Raw genomic sequence first — 19,002 nt, 5'->3', positions numbered from 1 at the left:
CCACTTGGAGCCGCCGCTGCCCGCGCCTTCCACTCGCTGGGCCAGGGGGACACGCGCGCCGCCGCGCCCCTGCCCCGCGCCGCCCTGAGTCGCCCCGCAACCCCCTGGAGGGTCCGCGGGGTCCGAGGGGCGCGCCGCGCTGGGGGGCGGCCGGGGGCGGGCGCGGCGGGGCGGCGCGGGGCGGGGGCGCGGCGGGGCGGCGCGCCGTACCCCCCTCCAGCGGTGGCGCGATGGTGCGGGCCGGCCGGGGAGGTGTGGGCTCGGGGTTTGAACGGGCCAACTTCTCCAGCGGTCAGGGGCGAGCGCCAGGGCGGCGGCGAGGGCGAGTGAGTGCGGCCGGGTGGGGCGGCGGCCAGGCGCCCGGGCCGCTCGGGATTGGGCCGCTGGTCTGGCCCCTGCGACCCAGGGGAGGGTCCCCCTGGCGAGAGCGCGGCCGGGTGCCCAGCAGGGGCAGAGGGCACCGAGTCGGGGCTGAGCGCGGGCCTTCTGGAGGCGGGCGAGCCCTACCTGGCCGCTGAGATTGGCCGCGGGCGGGCTCGCCAGAGGCGCGGGCGAGGGCGTGTGCGGGCCCCAGCGACCCCTCCCCCAGGCGCCCACTCCCCTACCCCCCCAGCCAAGGGGGTTCTAAGCTCAACGGGTTCCCTCCTCCTCCCCCGTCCTGGGCATCTCTTCGCCGCTCTTTTCTGGCAGGATCCCGAGGACGAGCACTGTAGAGCTCCCGGGGCCGGGCGCCCTCCCCGCCAGCTCCCCCTTCTGGGGCCCTCGGAGGCTCTCGCCCCGCCCCCTTCTGCGCGGGGGGCCCCGGGGAGGGGCGGGGCGGCCTTTCCTGGGGGAATGGGCAAAGCTTTCCCACAGCCTGCCCCGGCGCCGCAGGGTTGCTGGGCTGCCGCGAGCACGCCACCCTGGGGGGGTGCGGTGGGAAAAAAGCTCCTCCCAGATCCCGCCCCGCGGCACACACAGACCTCATGCCGCTCTTTCCTGGTTTCCACCCGCGCCAGGTGATGCGCAGAGCTGAAACCATGGTTCATCAGGTGCTCTACCGGGCGCTGGTGTCCACCAAGTGGCTGGCGGAGTCGGTTCGGGCTGGCAAGCTGGGGCCAGGCCTGCGGGTGCTGGACGCGTCCTGGTACTCGCCGGGCACCCGCGAGGCCCGCAAGGAGTACCTAGAGCGGCATGTGCCCGGAGCCTCCTTCTTTGACATAGAGGAGTGCCGCAACACGGCGTCGCCCTACGAGATGATGCTGCCCAGCGAGGCCCACTTCGCGGACTACGTGGGCCACCTGGGCATCAGCAACCAGACGCACGTGGTGGTGTACGACGGTGACAACCTGGGCTGCTTCTATGCGCCCCGGGTCTGGTGGATGTTCCGTGTGTTTGGCCACCGCACCGTGTCAGTGCTCAATGGCGGCTTCCGGAACTGGCTGAAGGAGGGCCACCCGGTGACGTCTGAGCCCTCACGCCCAGAGCCGGCCGTCTTCAAAGCCACACTGGACCGCTCCCTGCTCAAGACCTACGAGCAGGTGCTGGAGAACCTCGAGTCTAAGAGGTTCCAGCTGGTGGATTCACGGTCCCAAGGACGGTACCTGGGCACTGAGCCAGAGCCAGATGCAGTAGGTAGGTGTCCTGGTGGGTGGGTGGTCCCTGGGGAGTAATGTCCCATGGAATGATGGAGAGTAAGGATGTCTGGGACCCTCTCCAGGTGGTGCCCTCAGTTTCCCCCCACCCCCCATAGGTAGGTCCCAGTCTGCATCTGTGAAATGGGAGAACAGACCCAAAGCTAAAAGCTATTTCAGCTCTGACTCATGAGGACCTACATATGTGTTCCCATAGCTGCGTGCTAACAAGCAACCTAGCATCCGTATGAGGTGGCATCAGCAGAGGTGACTGGTGACATCTCCACCCACATCCATTGCCCCGGCACAACTCCCCGACATGGCCAAAGGTGTGTCCACGAGCCCACGCATGCGTCTTTGTACAGAGGCTCTCAAGGACGCCTAGCTTCGCAGGGCCCCCCTAGTTCCCCAGAAACCCACAGAGACATCAACAATGTCCTGCCCGCAGCACCCCTTCCCTCCTTCCAGCTCCCGGGGCCCCCTGACCTTTCCAAACAGCTACAGCCGGTTTGCAGAGCTATAAAATAACTGCCATTTCATGCTAAGCACTCGACACTGCATTATCTCATCCAAGAAGGCTTAGTATCCCCATTTTAGAGAAGAGGAAACAAAGATGTGAGGACATTAAGTTACTTGCTCAGTTAAGTGGCTGAGTCGAGATTTAACCCAGTGCTGGCTAGTTTCAAACCGGATGGCTCATCCTCTCCTGCAGACAAAGGGGAGGCCAGGAGGGTTCCACATTGCTGGAGGAGGTAGGGGAGTCTCAGGAGAGGAAGTGCTGAGTTCTAGAACCTCCTAACAGAGAACCTTAGAAGTCTCACCATCCCCCTGGCTGGGTTTCCTGCCTGGGCACCTCTCGTGGCCAGGACCTCACTGCTTTGGGGGCCTCTCCAGGCTGGCCTGAGCCCTCAGAGTGGCCGACACCTCCTGGCTCTGAGCTCTGTCCTCGGGGCAGGGTCTGCAGAACCTAAGTCCTGTGCAACATTTTTCCTAATTTGTTGAAAAATGGCTCTTCCTTTCTGTGCCTCTGAGGGAAAGACCTCTGTGAAAACTGTTTTGAACACTCTCGAGCTGGAGGTCCTGAGAGGTCACCTCATAGGACAGAAGGGAGACTGAGGCACACAGAGGAAGGGGCAGGTCCAGGCCCTATGGCTAGTTAGTGGCAGAACCATGGCCCTCTCCAGGCCCCATGTTTTTCCTGCCCACCTTGCTCTCTGGAGGTCTGGGGATGAAGATTCAGAGACTTAAGGCACGGACCTCCTGCAGCCCCCTCCTGGCCTTGGTCCAAGATGCCTTCTCTACCTGGGACTTAACCCTGCCATCGGGGGAGGAATGGTAGAATTGTTTCCCTAGCTGCCTCTCGGCTTGCCCTGAGCAAGCTGGAAATAAGCGAAGAGATGTCAGATCCCATCTCCTCACCCCTGTTTTAGGATGAGGGCACTGAGGCTCAGAGAGGGGGTCCCTCCCCATCGCCCTGCTCCCTACTTCCTCCCACCTCCTCCAGATCCCGGGGAGCATGGATCCTTCCTCCTTCCTGTGAGGTCAGCCCCTCCTTTGTGGCGGGACCTCAATCCAATCTCTTGGCCCCTCTGGGTTCCCTTATTAAAAAATGAGAAGAGGAATGCCAAGCCTTGCCCACCTGGCTGTGTACTTATTTAAATGCATTAGTGGCTGGAAGGGTATTTTGAGAAACGTAAGGAACCTGCAAAGGGCAGGGCCATCTAGAAAGCATGGGCGTGGCACTTCCTTCCCTCATTCACTAAAAGGCTTTGCTGACCTCCAGTTGGGGGCACAAAGGCGCATGGGGCTTGCTGACTTCATGGTCCCCGGCTTGGCGTGGGCTCAGCGGTCCAGATGTAACACCCAGGGGTGGTGTGGATGGCAAAACGCTGGAAGGAGTGTCCTGGTGGAGAAGCTGGGAGTGGGCCTTGGACTCCCAACAGCTGCTTCCTGCTGACATGAGGCAAACACCTTCCCTGGCCCCAGCTTTGTGTCCCCAGTGCCTTTGGTCCTGTTTGTAAGGGGCACAAGGTGAGAGGCAGACCTGAGCTTGCATCCTACCCTGGGCAGCCTCGGGCAGACCCTTTCCTCCTTAATGAAAGGAATGTGCTCACCTTACAGAGCGCTGGGGGAAGCCAGCCAAGGAGGTGGGGAGGTGGCAGTGGATCCAGCCATGTCTTTATAAACCCTATTCTCTTTTCCTCGTGCCTTGAGGGCAGTGAGGGTGATGAGGGCAGAGATTGACCCCCTAATGGGCACTTTCATCCGCAGAATGTTTTATGCGTGTTCTCTCCTTGATACCCACAGCAACCCTGCGCCGGGTGGAAGGTGGGAGTTAGGACTGACCCCACTTTGCAGGTAGGAAAAGGGAGAAGAGGGTTCTCTAAGGAGGCAGAGTGGCCAGGATTTGACCCCAGTCAGCAGGCCTCAAAGTGGGGCCGTTTCCCAAGGCCACTGCTGTGTAAGCAAACACAGGGCCTGGGGGGGAAAGGTCACAGCTTCTCAGTGTAGTGTTGCTTCATGGGATCCTGCGGCCCCTCTGCCTAGGTCTCTCCCTCCCTGGGGCTGGGGGCTGGTGTAGGATGGGGGCAGGAAGAGTGCTGAGCTGCCTCCCAGTGGCCAGGATTGGGAGCTGCCCACTGGGGCCGCCTGCGCTGCTTTGCTTTGTGTCTTTAGGAGGAAAGCAAGAAAGAGCCAAACAGGTTTTCCTGGCCTGGAAAACCCACACGTGTCAGTGGCCTGAGAGACATTAACTCACCCCCCTGACTGGTGATAGTTCACAGCCTCCTCAGGAGCTGGGAGCTTCCTGGGGTAATCTGAACCCGGCCCCCAGATGCAGAGGGCAGGAAAGACCCAAGAAAGAGGCCACCCCAGGTCAGGTGGTAACAGGTTTAATAAGGGAACTTACTTACAAGGCTTGTCTTGGGTGGCCGGCCGCAAGACGAGATTTCCACACCCGCCTGCCAGATCTTGAAAGCTTATACAGAGGCCTTAACTGGGTTCAGTCCCCATACACACTGTCCAGCTGGTCTCAACCCCACATCACCATCTCAAGGCCATGTCCTTGGGGCAGCCTCTGGGAGCGGGGAAGCAAGCAGAATGCACATCCCAAGGACAGGGGAGGGGGAGAGGAACCTCCAGTTGCCCCGGTCCAGCTTATGGGTCAACTGGTGGTTATATCCTCTCCATAACCCTCTACCCCTCCTATCGGCTCTTAGAACCTCACATGCCCCCTCTTCTGCATTGTGCCCTGAGCGGTCAGCAAGGGGTTTCACGAGCATGGTGGCAGCTCCCTTGGTGGCTGTCTGGCTACACTGGGGGCAAATGCCGTAGCAACAATACAGGCACACACAAGAGAAAATACAGAATAAGACAATGACTCCCCCATCAGTGATAATGTTTTCCATCAAGAGCCCCGTGATCCGAACCATTGATTTATTAAGTCCCCTAGCCTGGGAGTCAGATCGTTCAGGGCCTTCCCTTGTATTCCCATGTGACTTAATAAAGATGACATAATAGACTCATCGATACGACCATGCAGCATTGTGTTTGGATAATGGTGCCTCCTTGCAAGACAGCGATGAACTCTAAGGCACCCTGTTTTTGAGGACAGCTTTCCTCATTGAAGATCTGTTGGTGTTCAGTAAGGACAGGTTTTGTTGGCTATCATTCAAGACTTGCTGGGTGAATTTAGTTAAGGGCTTCTGTGTGTGCTAGAACATCCTCCAGGCCGACAGAGGGGAAAAAGCAGCCAAATGATTGTACCAGTGGGAATCAGAACATGCCCACCTGGCCTCGAGGAGAGGGAGGTTGTCAGCTTTAGGACCTCTACCTGGTTGTGCACACCACACGTGTTGGCTGGGGGAGGTGGCGCTGCAAGAGTGAGGAGATGGATTGGGGGCACCATGTGGCAGCCCAGGACCCCCACCTCTTCTCCTTTTCCAGTGGCGCTTATTCTGTTCCAGGTATAATGCATTTTAGCAGGTCTGCCTTAGAGTAGGACTGTGAGATCCCAGGGGAGAGGGAGCAGGTCTCCCTCACCCAGGCACGTGAAGTCACTCACCCATCCTGGTGGGACATCTCATTGCGAATTCCAGTAGATGACACCTTGCCCACGTGTGATGGGGCTTAGTGTTCTGAGCAGCATAACGTTGATCTGTAGGGAGCAGGGCAATGGTTATCTCCCTCGACTTCCATACCTTTATAGCATTGGGTGTCTGGGCAAGAGTCCCCAGTCTGGCCTGTGGGGCACCAGGCCCTACTGGTTGATCATCCAAACGTATGAAAGCCTGGGACACTGCTTTAGTGACCCAGCCGAGGTGGTTTTACCTGGGAGTAATTTAATCTGCTGCTTTAATATTCATTTTTCCTTTTTATCAACCCTACTGCTGGCAGATTATAGGAGAGATGGGGACGTCCATTCTAGGTCATGTTCTTTTGCCCAGTTTTGCAATATGACCCCCAATCGCTGTCTCGTCGATGAGGGTATCTAAACACCATATTCCGTTTCTATAATCCCCTCATGGTGGCAGCCTGGTTTGTAGTGGCCAGGGAAGGCTGGGGTTAGGCCAGATGTCGTGTCCACACAAACCAGGCATAGGAAAAACCCTCACTAAGGGGGAAGGGGCAATATAATCAATTTGCCAATCTGCCACCAGTTGGGAATTCTGGTGAATGGCCCCAGGCTCCTTTGCCTTTTGCCTTTTGCATGACGTTTACAACACACAGGACATGCCATTACTGCATTAACCAAGTCAACCTATTTCAGGGGCAAGCCAACATCCTTGGCAATATGCCAACCCACCCGGGCGCAATGGTGGCCGCTCATTCCATGCATCCAATCTGCTATATGCACTGAAGGGCCAGTCGCTAGGGATTATACCCAGGCTAGGGCATCGGCCTCCTGACTGCCAGGGAGGGGGAGTCAGTGCCCCATGGGCTGGGATATGGAAAAGTGAAGACTGCCTCAGGCTCTTGCAGGCAAGCCCAAATATCCCTTCATCTATCCTGACCCGATAAGGGCCCACTCATGGTCATCCACCCCTCAGCTTCCCATTGCCCAAGCAATAGGGTTAATCCGCTTAAAGACCAGGACTCAGGAGTGACTACGACCACTGGCTGCTGTGGTTCCTTCCTCCCTGAGCTTCTCCAACTGGAGGGACGCTGTGGACACTGCTAGGAGCCGGTGCTCTATGGGGGTACATGGAGGTTTTGCCCCCTTCCAGAGCTGAGACCAAAATCTTAGGGGTACCCTCTCCTATTGTCTGCCACAGTGCCTGAGCCATATCTTCCAGAGTCCCAGACTCATTTACTCAAATGGGAGCCCTGCTTGGGAGATGCCCAGAGATTTAACATTTCATTAGTATTTTTACCTTCTCAAAAGCAGCTTGCTGAAAGAAAAGTCACCCTTTCTTTCCCAGGCTGAATAAGGGACAGCAGCACTGCGCCTCAGGAAATAAAAATCCTCAAAAACCCTACAATCCCTACAAAGGCTTGCATCTCTTTTGCCTTCTTACGGGTTGGATGGACTTGTATCTTACCAGTCACAACGTCTAGGACGATGTCTGTCTTACCCAACCAAGCGATTCCCCAAAACTTTACTACAGTGCCTGGGCCTTGAATTTTCTGCACGTTCTCCACCATTCTTCCCTCACAGATGTTCCAGCAAAGCCTGAGGCATGTCCTGCGGCAGATGAAAGTCTTCACACGTTAATATTAGAGCATCAATGTAATGGGCGCATTTTACTGATGTGAAGAAGGAGAGTAGGGACAGTTCTGGGGCTACCATCCCGTGTAATTAATTCTTACTTAGGTCAGTGGTATGATCTTAGTTCTCAGAAACCTCTATTCGTCCGTCCGTCTGTCTTGCCCACAAATCTCCCTAAAGAGGAGACCCTTTTGCAGGAAATGCTTTTGCAAAAGCATCAGAGTAAAACAATAGCTCTGATGAGAATTCATTCTAATGCAATTGACAAGGAAATGTGGTTATTTTTGTGATAGATATTTTAAAGTAAAAACCAAAATTATGATTGGTAACATGATACCAGGACCTATAAAATTTTGGGGAATTTTATATACTTTTGGGAACACTCCTATTAATAACTTCCATATAAATAGTTCCTAAGAAAAGATTAGCATCACTTCCTACTTGACGATGCTTCCTGTGTAATTTAACATATGAAATGTCTGATTAGTTTAATATTTCTCCCTTACAAGGAGAAAAAACAAATCTTTTGAGCTGGGCCAGGAAAATCCCCAAGTTAGTTCAAGGTCAATAAAGCTTCATTTAGAATTTGATTTGGGGGAAGTTTGTCAAAAATATCAAAAGGTTTTAAAATACATGCTCATGTAGGATCACGGATCATTGTGAAACAACATTCAGTTATCCATTTAACCAAAATGACAATTTAAGCCTTCAAAGGCAAATAGAGAAATTGCACAGTTGTAAAAAAAAAAATAGACAAAACAAAACAAAAAAACCAAACCACTTAGCTCTTTTAATAGAGGAGACTCCGTTTTCTTAAGTAATCAAAGACCTGGTAAAGACTGCATGAAACATAGGAATTTATTTTTATTTTTTTATTTTTTTTATTGTTATGTTAATCCCCATACATTACATCATTAGTTTTAGATATAGTGTTCCATGATTCATTGTTTGTGCATAACACCCAGTGCTCCATGCAGAACGTGCCCTCCTCAATACCCATCACCAGGCTAACCCATCCTCCCACCCCCCTCCCCTCTAGAACCCTCAGTTTGTTTTTCAGAGTCCATCGTCTCTCATGGTTCTTCTCCCCCTCCGATCTCCCCCCCTTCATTCTTCCCCTCATAGGAATTTATTTTAATAAAACACAGAATCTTTGTTTACTAGGTAGGTTACCTAAAAGGCAAAGGAAAGCCTTTCATGATCCCATCAAGAACAGACCAATCGTTCAAGAAAACTTTATAGCAGATGAGAGAAAATTAAATTTCAGTTTTACATAAGTTCACTTTGATATATAGCTTATTTTAAAGCTAATTAAATAGAGCTGTTTTACAGATTAATTTTGGTAATACCTTCAGGAGGTAGAAAAAGATGTATTTAACATATATCCATAGACATATGTCACCATACAGACAGAGACCCCATAACTTAGCCCTCGATGAGTAATCCTGGGGAGACTGGGTGCTAGGCTTTGGACAAGGGAACTTCTAGAACAGTCTGTATCCCTCCCCAACCCCCAGATTTTTTCCTACAGTCTCTGTGGGTACTGTTTTGGTTATCTCCTGGGGTGTTTACATTTCAAAGACATGATAAGATTTGCAACTTTGGGTTTAGTTTTCCCCTAGGTTTGGGGGCAATTGCTATTGGAAATTTTCCTTTGTATTGGGGTGGGAAGGCATGGGGCATCTCCCTTTCCTCCTCGACCACAACATCCTCCTCTTCATTCTGCTCGCTTGGCCAGTGAGCCACCTCTCAGCGCCCTAATCAGCCTTTGTCACAAGCTCCTGTGTCTTAATCCACAGCATCTCGTGCCTTCCTTGCCTTGCAAAAAAAAAGGGTGCGCTAAGGTCCCCAGCTGACTTCTGCTGTCCCGCCTTGGCTGCCAGCCTCAAAGCCAGCAAAGTAGTGGATACCTGCACACCCTTCTCTAACCTCAGCTCTTCCAACTTTCTAACTTGACTTTGAACCTCTAGCTGGGCACCAGTGTCCAGCTGAACCGCCCACAGTAGAGACCAGTGCACTGTGACAATCATTCCCTTCATTTCTCTGGCGCAGTGCTGTGCATAGTTCCTTAAACAAGCTCAGTAAAGCAGCCGGAGTTTTGGGAACGCCCCTAGACTCATGCAGAGGTCCACAAGCACCTAACATATGGGTCACCCCTCCCCACATAGAGGTCGCTGGCCGACGTAGGATTTCCCGCACCGATGCCTCTCCGAAGGCCCATTTCTTCAGCCTCCTGGCTGGCTGGCCAACTTTTAGTTACCAGCCTCCTCCGGAGCCTCCCCGGGGCAATCTGAAACCAGCCCCAGAGGCAATGCGGAGGGAGAGGCTGGAGAAAAGGGCAGGTGGCTCCAGATCGTTGGCAGCAGGTTTAATAAGCAAGGGAACTTACTTACAAGGCTTGTCTTGGCCTGGCCATACCATGAGATTTCCACACCCACCTGCCAGATCTCAAAAGTTTATACAGAGGCCTTAACTGTGTCCCTTACACACCATCCGACTGGTCTCAACACCACATCACTATCTCAAGGCCATGTCAGCGTCAGAGGCGGGGAAGCGGGGAAGGCAAGCAGAATGCACATCCCGAGGACAGGGGAGGGCGTGAGGAGCCTCCAGTTGCCCCGGTCCAGCTCACGGGTCAACCAGCGGTCGCATCCTCTCAATGACCTCCCCGCACCACTGGCCTCTTCTTGGCCAAAGCTGGAGCACAAAGTCCCAGGCCTCTGAGCTGTTGAGGAACATGAGGGGTCATCTTATCCATTCCCCTGCCTCAGTCCCCTTTTCCAGAAAGGCTCAGGGTAGTCCAAGAACACAGGTTTTAGGGTTGGACAGATCTGATTTCACTTCACATACCTGTGTGTCCTGAGGCAAGTTTCCCCACCTCTCTGAGCCTGGGCTCCCCATCAGAGCCAGGAGGATAATCTGGCTTTGTGAGGATTCAAGAAGACAAAGCTCTTGAGCTAACTCACCGTCTGGCGCCTAGTGCCACAGGTTGAGCACGGGGGGCCTGCCTGCTGGGGGGCGGAAAGCCTCGAGGTCGGACTTGGGGGGAAAGCAGCAGGAGTTCCGGCTTCGGGGCCGCGTGCCTTCCCTTCAGTTGGCTGTTCTCCAAGGTTCTCTGGGCCAGGTTCATCCTGGCCCTTGTCACGCACAGGCGGTCAGTGCCTGCTCTTTCAAATTCCTCAGAGGGGCCCTGATCCCTCATTGCCAGAGGAGAAAGGAGGACCCCCGCCTCCTGAGGCTGGCCCAGTTTTGGGAAGCCCGCATCACAGAAAACCGCCCCCCCCCCCCGGACTTCTTTACCCAGAAGAGTGCCTTTTATGTAGTCAGAAGAAAGCAGTGAAGCTGTTTTCATTGGGGATGGGAGGAAAGAAACAAAACAGCATTCAGAACTTAATAAACGCTTGCACTTTTAAATGCACTTAAATTCAGCCCACTGCCTGGATGCCGAAAGATTTTTAAGTTGGGTGTCTTGGCAAAGGACGCCTTTGAAGCCGACAGATCTATTGTTCCTCGTTGGTGGGGTCAGCGCACATCCAGGCTCAGGTTAAAATTTCCAGACAAGAAAGATAAAATGACAGCAGGAAGAAATCACTGTAATTTATAAGTTAGGACACCTATTCAATCAAAGGAACTCTTGACTCATGTCAGGGAATTTTGCAAGCCTCTTTGGCTTCAGGGTGCGGGGAATGGGATGTTGCTGGCATGATTGTGCACCTACTATGTGCCCGGGGCCACTAGGGGCTTCTACCTACCGTCGCTAATCTTCTCCACAAGCCTGTGAGGTGGGGTTATCTCCCCATTTCACAGATGAGGAGACTGAGGCTCAGGGATGCAGGGCCTCCTGGCTGCACCCTGCCCCAGCGTGTGCCTTGGTCCGGTCCTCTCCCTCCCACTGCTGCTCACCCTGGTCCTGCCCTGTCCCGTGGTCCAGGTTTAAGGGAGTGGTAGGGAATTTTGGAGGAAGGGGAGCCCAAAGAGATGCCTAAATCTGTCATGGGCTCCGCTCCCAGCGTCTAAAGTCTACCAGGGCGTGGGGTGCTTGAGGAAGAGAGGAGCGACCTTTGGCATGCTGAGGGCGGGACCAAGGCCTTGGCCCTGCAGGCACCTCCAGCTCTGGCCTTGGCCCAGACCTCTTTGCCCCCCACCCCCTTGCTGGCTATTCTGAAACCAGATTTGGCAGAGAAGCCTCATTGGGAGGGGAGACCGTTCCAGAATGGACCTTGAAGCCAGCTCAGACCCCCACTCTACTTCTATCCAAGCCTTTCAGCATTGCTAGGAAGGGCCTGCAGGGACCACACTGTCCCCATCCTCACCCTCCCCCAGGGTAGGTGGGAGCATCAGCATCTGAGGGTGCATGGGCCGGGGGCAGAAGCTGGTGCTTTGCTCCTTACAACAGCCCAGGCCCGTGAATACTCTCATTCCCATTTTACCCCTGGGAAAACCAAGGCTCAGAGAGGTGACATGACTTGCTTAAGGTCACCCTTCTGGTAAGTGGCATAGCTGGAATTCACACTTATGTCTAGCAGCAGGTCATATGCTCTTTCCACAACTGTGCTTAACAGGAATGTCAGGGGACTCGGTGTAATCCTGGGTCTGCCTTTGCCTCTCAGTGTGGCCTTAGGTGAGCCATTTAATGCTGCTAAGCCTCAGTGTATACATCTGTAAAATGGACATTATATTTTATGAATTTATATTTCTATTGTATTTAATGAATCATGTGGTTATCCATTTAGCATCTGTCTTCCTTGCTAGACTGTAATCTCTCTGGGAGCCTGGACTGTGTCCACCACTGTGTTCTTAGCAATTGGCCCGGCATGAAGCATTTGCTTCTCAATAACCCTATGAGATAGGTATGTCCCATTTAGCCCATTTTACAGATGAGAAAACTGATTCAGAGAAGTGAAGCGTTTGCCCAAGGCAGATGTTAGTAAGAAGGCCAGTAAATGGCAGAGCTGAGACTCATCCCTGTCCTCCCAAGCAGGTATGATTTTGGGCATCCCTACTTCAAGGCAGGTTTTGGGGGAGGGGGCCCTTTGTCTTGTGTCTCCGGCCTTCAGTGTAGGTTGGACCGGGAGTAAATTGAGCTCTGAGAAGGGCAAAGGTGTTCCTTTTGTTTCTGAAGCTCCCTAGCCTTATGGCCACGCCCCACTTGTCCCCGCCCCCCAATGCCGCTCCTAAACCTGTCCTTCCCTTTGTCCTCTGCTGCGCCCAGGACTGGACCCGGGCCACATCCGAGGCTCAGTCAACATGCCGTTCGTGGACTTCTTGACCGTGGACGGCTTCGAGAAGAGCCCAGAGGAGCTGCGTGCTATGTTCGAGGCCAAGAAGGTGAACCTAGCGCAGCCCCTCATTGCCACGTGCCGGAAGGGAGTCACCGCCTGCCACATCGCCCTGGCCGCCTACGTCTGCGGCAAGCCGGATGTGGCCGTCTATGATGGCTCCTGGTCTGAGTGGTTCCGCCGGGCACCCCCAGAGACCCGTGTGTCCCAGTGGAGGCGCGAGAAGGCCTGAGTGGCGGGCCTCCTCGCTGGCTGGCAGCTCCCATCCGTTTAGCGACCGCAGCCTGACATGCAGCGCGTACCTCTTCAGCAAAGGAGACTGGCCAGGTTTTAGAATTCCTACGCAGAGCTCTCCTTTCCCTCGAAACACTGGAATAAATTGCCTTTTCTGAGTAGCTGTGTTTGCCTGCCTCTCCCTGGGTGTCACCCTCGCCCCATGTGCCCAGCTCCTTCATGTTCCTTAGAACCCACCGAGGGCAGAAACCTCCAGAGCAGCCCCTAGCTGGGGAGGCCACGCAGAGGGTGCCATTCTATTATTTCATTTTGGCAAAGGAAGCCACCTGTTGTCCCATGTCAGGTACAGCATACTGGGACCTACCTGGAAGTGGGACGGGAAGCTGGGGAGAAGCAAAACCGAGGCTAGCTGGGCACCAACTGCTCCTGCTTTGGGCCCCAACTGCTCCTGCTTTGGGCCCAGCGCTCTGGGTGCGGGGAATAGGGTGGGGACATCCGGCTTTCCAAAGCCGCGTCACCCAACACAGGCCCTGGGGCCCCTCAGAACAGGCGATGCTCAGAAGCGGGCCCGAGGAAGGTGGCCTCCACCTGGGGTGTCCTTCTTGGCTCAGAATACGACCCTCTGGGGAGCACATGGAGAGGGGCTGGAGAAGCAGCCTCAGCCCCGGGAAAAAGTTCCAGAGCCCTGGCAGTGGGAAGCTACCGAAGAGGACTGGACCCTCGTGGCTGCGTTTTGAGTTTCCTAGAAACATGCTTTCTAAGCCCTCCTTTGGGGCCATGTGTTGGAGGACCTATAGGTGGTGTACTGAATTCAGAATCATCAGTTTACAACTTGCTGAATGAGGGGGCAAACCCCCCCCCAAGGTCGGCAGGTAGCCCCCTCAACATCCGAGCTCCCACCTGGGAAAGTGAAAACCCCGGGTTTATTTTGACGGGAGATGCAGTTTCAATACACCCACACAAAGGAAGTTAAGTCATAAGATTTATTACTTACAGATCCCAGACATGGGTGGGGGGTGATGAGCCAGGGGAGGGCAGTCCTCTCTCCCAGGTCGCCCCAACCTGGAAAGACAGAACAGAGAGCCTATTACTCATAAGGCAGTTAGGGCCGAGGGTACTAACTTTCCATGGGCTCAGGTCAAGGTGGTTATTTTCCTAGGTGCCCTGGGAAAGACAAAGCTGGAATTTGAGACGGGAAACCTAAGCTCAGGCCCTTGTCTATGTCCAGACTCGGGGTGCAAGGAGGGTTGTCCTATTGTCAAATGTCTGGGCAGCGCCTCAGGAGGGCTGTTTTCCCCTCACAGGCTGCACGCTGAGCCCTGGCCTCACCTAATGGGTGTTCCCTGCTTCCACTGCGCAGCCTTCCTGGGCAAAGACAGGGCCACCGAGGGCCAGGGACCAAGTCTGTCAATGACGTGCCCCAGCCCCTAGGCCATGGTAGAGGCAGGCAGGTGCTCAGTAAATGCTGAGGAGCCTGGGTGTCGGGCTGGATCAGGCTGAAGGCCTGAGGGGTCTACGTGGAAGAGGGCTAGGGCTGACCCTTCCTGCCTCCATGCTGTCCTTGTCATGCCAGCTTTAGGTCCTTTATTGGAGCCTTGAGTGGTCAGAGAATCCAGCGAAGCCACGCCCAGACCCCTGACCCACAGCAACTGCCGTAGGGAATGTGTGAAGCTGCTAAGTTTGCGGTCATACTGTCACTCAGCAATAGATAACAGGGGGGTGAGAGCAATCCCAGGAGACCAGTGAGGAGGCAAGAGGTCTGGACTGGGGGCCGGGGCGGGGGGCAGGGGGTGGAGGTGGCTGAAGGGGTGCGAGTCTGGCGTACTTTGAAGGCCTTGCTGATGAGTCGCTTACGGGGTTAGCTGTGAGTTACAGGCGACATCTCTCTGTGGCAAGTGATGTGCTAGGCGCTTCTCGAAAGTGACTTCGCTCCATCCTCATTCTTACCCTTAGCGGTGAGCTGTGTCTGTTTCACATACGAGGAAAGCTCAGCCAAAGAACTCGGCCAAAGTCACTCTTTTCTTAAGTGGCAGGCCCAGACTCAGGGGTCCCGAGCGTCACCAAGCTCTCCACCTCCTGGGGAGCCCCTGGAAGGCTGGCATGAGGAGGCAGCCCCTGGACCCTTACCCCTGCTAAGCAACAGCCAGACAAGACTGAGTTCCTGCTGCCACCAGCTGCAGAAGCCATTGAACTATTCATCTTTGGTAGCCCTCGTGGTTCGAGCGGGGGAGAGCCGACTCTCATTGTCTCATCCTGCTCTCATTTTACTACTTGCTCCCTGATCCCTTCATGTCCAGCTCAGAGAGCTCCAGGTGCACCTTTCCCTCCCCTCCCCACTCCTCTTGGCCTATATTTATGCTCATAAACACATCCAGGCCTTTAATAGTCAAGTCCCTTCTAAGCTGTTAAACTCCTATGCATCCTTCAAAGCCCAGCTCAAATGACTCCTCTCCCCAGACAAAACTCATCATTCTCTCTACTTAATCCTTTGTCATCCCAAGAACTTCCTTTCCACCTGATGGCATCTGAACCCTCTGTGCCTGATAGACAACCTGACACATGTGGGGGGCTCTGGAAACATTTTGAGGGGATGAGAGAGTGAACGATGCCGGAAGGCTCCTCCCCCTCCCCCCCAGTACTGGCTTCCCCTGGCCTCAGTTCCCTAGGGTGGGCCTAGAAGCCCTCTGAGGTAATAGAGCCCTATGGATAGTGCTCACCATGGTGACTCCAATGAACAGTGGAGGAGGGCTGCTCCCTAGCAACCACCCAGTGGTCTTCACCAGCAGTTTTTGCAATGTGGATCTGCACTCCCGAGCTTCAGCACACACCAGAGTGGTTCACGTGTTTTCTGATGTTATGAGAGAGAGTGGAGAGGTGAGGCAGAGACCTGTGAGGTGGGCGGGGGTCTCCCGAGGCCTGGGATTTCATCTTCCCTCTCTCCGTTCAGGGCTGCTTGTGAGGGAAGAGTACCCAGAAGCAACTAGACCTCCACCCCATCCTCCTTGACTGACGTTTCTTGGGACCTTTCTTTCCAGATCAGAAACTGGCAGTGGGTCCACACTTCTGTTCAAGGCAGTCCAGGCTGCTCTAGACTGGGGGTGCCATTAGGGCAGATGGGACACAGCCGTGGGCACAGCGGGTGGGTAACTGGGGATGGGGCAGCTCGCTTGAAGGACACAGAAGATGTCGGGCTTGGTTTCAGTGTCACCTGGCTGAGGTCCTATTTCTTTTCTGAGCCTCAGTTTCTCCACCTGTGAAAGAGAGAGAGTTAATACTTTCTCTGAACACCTGAGTTCTTATGAAGACAGACTAATTTACTAGATGTGAGAATGCATATGAACTGCATTAGGTATCTCTTGCCGTGTAACAAATCACCCCAAAATTTAGTGGCTTTAAGAACATTTTTTAAAATTAACTAATTTATTTTTGAGAGAGAAAGGCAGAGTGAGAGAGAGGATCCCAAGCATGCTCCACACTCAGTGTGAAGCCTGATGTGGGTCTCAATCTCACAACCCTGAGATCATGACCTGAGCCAAAAATCAAGAATTGGATGCTTAACCGACTGAGCCACCCAGGTGCCCCTAAGAAGATTTTTTATCTCACAGTTTCTTTGGGTCAGAAATACAGATAGCTCCAATGGATCCCAAGTCTCAGGGTCTTCCACAGACTATAATCAAAGTTCAACTAGAGAAGGACCCCTTTCCAGGGCCACCCATATGGTACGACTCAATTCCTCGTGGATTGTTAAACTGAGAGTCTCAGTTACTCATGAGCTGTTGGCCAGGAGCCTCCCTCAGATCCTTGAGGCAGGCTTCTCCAGAGGGCAGCTCATGACATGGACCCTTCTTCTATCAGAGTGAGTGAGCCAAGGAGAGCCTGAGAAAGCATAAACAAGACAGAGTCACAATCTTCTATATTCAATCTTCAATAACCCTGGAAGTAGCATCCCATCACGTATTCTATTGATTAGAAGCAAGTCAACAGGTCCAGCCCAGACTCAAGGGGAGGGATTATACAAAGGTGTGAATAGCAAGGAACAGGATCATTGTGAGCCATATCAACTGCCCACCTCACTTCCCCCTCTAGGCCCTGATAATATACATCCCTTCCATATGCAAAATGCATTCATTTCTGCCTAAGATCTCCAAAGGGTTCATTCCATTACAGCATCAGCTCTAAATCTAGAACCTGGTTCTCCGAATCAGGCCCAGGTGTGGATGAGACTCCTTGGGTGTGGTTTCTTGAGCTCAGTCACTCCCCAACAGTAGGTCTTATGAAACTAAACTACCTGTTCTGAAACTAAGCTACTTGTTCTGAACACACCCACCACGAAATGGTGTGGCAGCCCCAGGAAAAGAATGATAGACATCTCTATTAAAAAATGAGGACACTGGAGATACAAAGGAGTCACTGGCCCATAGCAGTTCTGAAATCCGGCCAAGGAAATGTTGAACTTTTCCTGATTGGGTTTCAAGGCCTGGAAGTAATTCTCCATGGTTCTCAGCTCTGCCCAACAGGTATTCTCTTCCACTCTCTATCCTTTTTAAAAAATAAATAAATAAAAGAGAGCATGTGTGTATGCTGAACAGTTTTGTCAGACTGTTCTACCGGTAGAATTTGAGAGTCCACTAATGTCTCCCCCCCCTTTTTTTTTTTGTCCCATTTTGTACTGTCTCTGCCCCCTTTATTGCAAGCTGGTAGTGCTTTTGCTGATATGGTTTTCTCAATAACTGAAGCCTACAGGGGCTCGGACTGCTAGACAATAGCTACGCTCCTCCCTCCTGAGGTTCCTGCAGAGAGACAGCACCCATAAGCTTCCTAGAGGCCCTATTACCCCACTGGGGGTCTGTGAGATGCATCCTTATCTCTTTAAAGGGTCATTTGTGTGACGGAATAATATGCTCTGAGCTTTTCATCTTTATAAGCTTTTAACAAAATGTGGTATAGTCGCACCCTTGGTTACCTTTTCCTGACAGTGCTCTGAAGCCATTTCTTAATTTTAGCATTTTTTGACACTTGGAGAAGATGAGAATTTCCGAAACTATTAAGTCCTGCCTCTTTTATGTTTAATGGTCCTTCCTTCAATGCTTCTTTCTTCTCTCACAATTCACTACAAGCAGCAGGAAGAAAGCAGGAAGCACCTTCCGTGCTTTGCTTGAGAATCTCCTTTGCTAGATCCCCTGGCTCATTAGTCACATGTTCTGCTTTCCACATAACTGTCAATGACAGTGTCACCAAGTTTCTGTCACTACATAACAAGGACACGTCTTCTTCCAGGTTCTAAAAACATGTTCCTCACGTCCTTGTGCTTGCAGTGACAGCATCCTCCAAGTCCACATTTCTACTCATTATCTGTTTAAGGCAATTTAAGCCTTTTCTATCATGTTCTTCAAAATCCATGCACGCTCCAACCACTGCTCAGTTCCAAAGCCACTCCCACATTTTTAGGTATTTGTTACAGCAGCAGCCCATTCTTGGTACCAAACTATATGTTAGTGAGCTTCTGCTGCATGACAAATGACCACAAAGCTTAGCAACTTAAAACTATGTGCTTAAAAAAAGTACAAATTTATTTATTTATTTATGTATTTTTTAAAGATTTTATTTATTTATTTGAGAGAGAATGAGAGAGAGCACATGAGGGGGGGAGGGTCAGAGGGAGAAGCAGGCTCCCTTCTGAGCAGGGAGCCCGATGCGGGACTCGATCCAGGGACTCCAGGATCATGACCTGAGCCGAAGGCAGTCGCTTAACCAACTGAGCCACCCAGGCGCCCAAAGTACAAATTTATTATCTCCCAGTTTCTTTGGGTCAGGATCCTGGGTGTAGCCCAGCTGGGTCCTCTGCCTCAGGGTCCCCCACAGCTGTAATTAATGTGTCAGCTGGGCTATGTTCTCATATGAAGGCTCAACTGGAGAAGGATCCACTCCCATGGTCATTTGGGTGGCAGGATTCATGCAGTTCCTCGAGGACTATTGGACCAAGGGTCTCCCTTCCTCATGAGCTGTTGGCTTCTCCATGGGGCAGCTCAAAACATGGCAGTTGCTTCCACCAGAGCAAACAAGCCAAGAAGAGCCAGAGAAAGAGTGTGAATAAGACAGAAGTCATTAATCTAATCTCAAAATGACATCCTCCCATTTTCATCATATTCTTTTGATCAAAAGCAAGCTG

The 19,002-nt window shown here is 52.9% G+C and overlaps 1 protein-coding gene across 2 annotated transcripts; it reads left to right on the top strand.

The window, feature by feature from the left end:
• The first annotated feature begins 254 nt into the window (after positions 1–254).
• Positions 255–12,992, top strand: TST (thiosulfate sulfurtransferase). Of its 2 annotated transcripts, XM_032416745.1 has the most exons (3): positions 255–326; positions 999–1,614; positions 12,533–12,992. In XM_032416745.1, exons 2-3 carry the CDS (start codon positions 1,002–1,004, stop codon positions 12,829–12,831), a joined length of 912 nt encoding a protein of 303 aa, XP_032272636.1. In that variant the 5' UTR covers positions 255–326; positions 999–1,001; the 3' UTR covers positions 12,832–12,992. The 2 variants fall into 2 exon arrangements, with proteins under 2 accessions (XP_032272636.1, XP_032272635.1); XM_032416744.1 differs by lacking the exon at positions 255–326 and having other exon boundaries at positions 701–1,614.
• Positions 12,993–19,002: the final 6,010 nt, after the last annotated feature.

This window comes from Phoca vitulina, unplaced genomic scaffold (genome assembly GCF_004348235.1).
Source record: "Phoca vitulina isolate PV1807 unplaced genomic scaffold, GSC_HSeal_1.0 scaffold19, whole genome shotgun sequence".
Lineage (NCBI taxonomy): Eukaryota > Metazoa > Chordata > Mammalia > Carnivora > Phocidae > Phoca > Phoca vitulina.
This window is presented reverse-complemented; position numbering and strand designations above follow the sequence as displayed.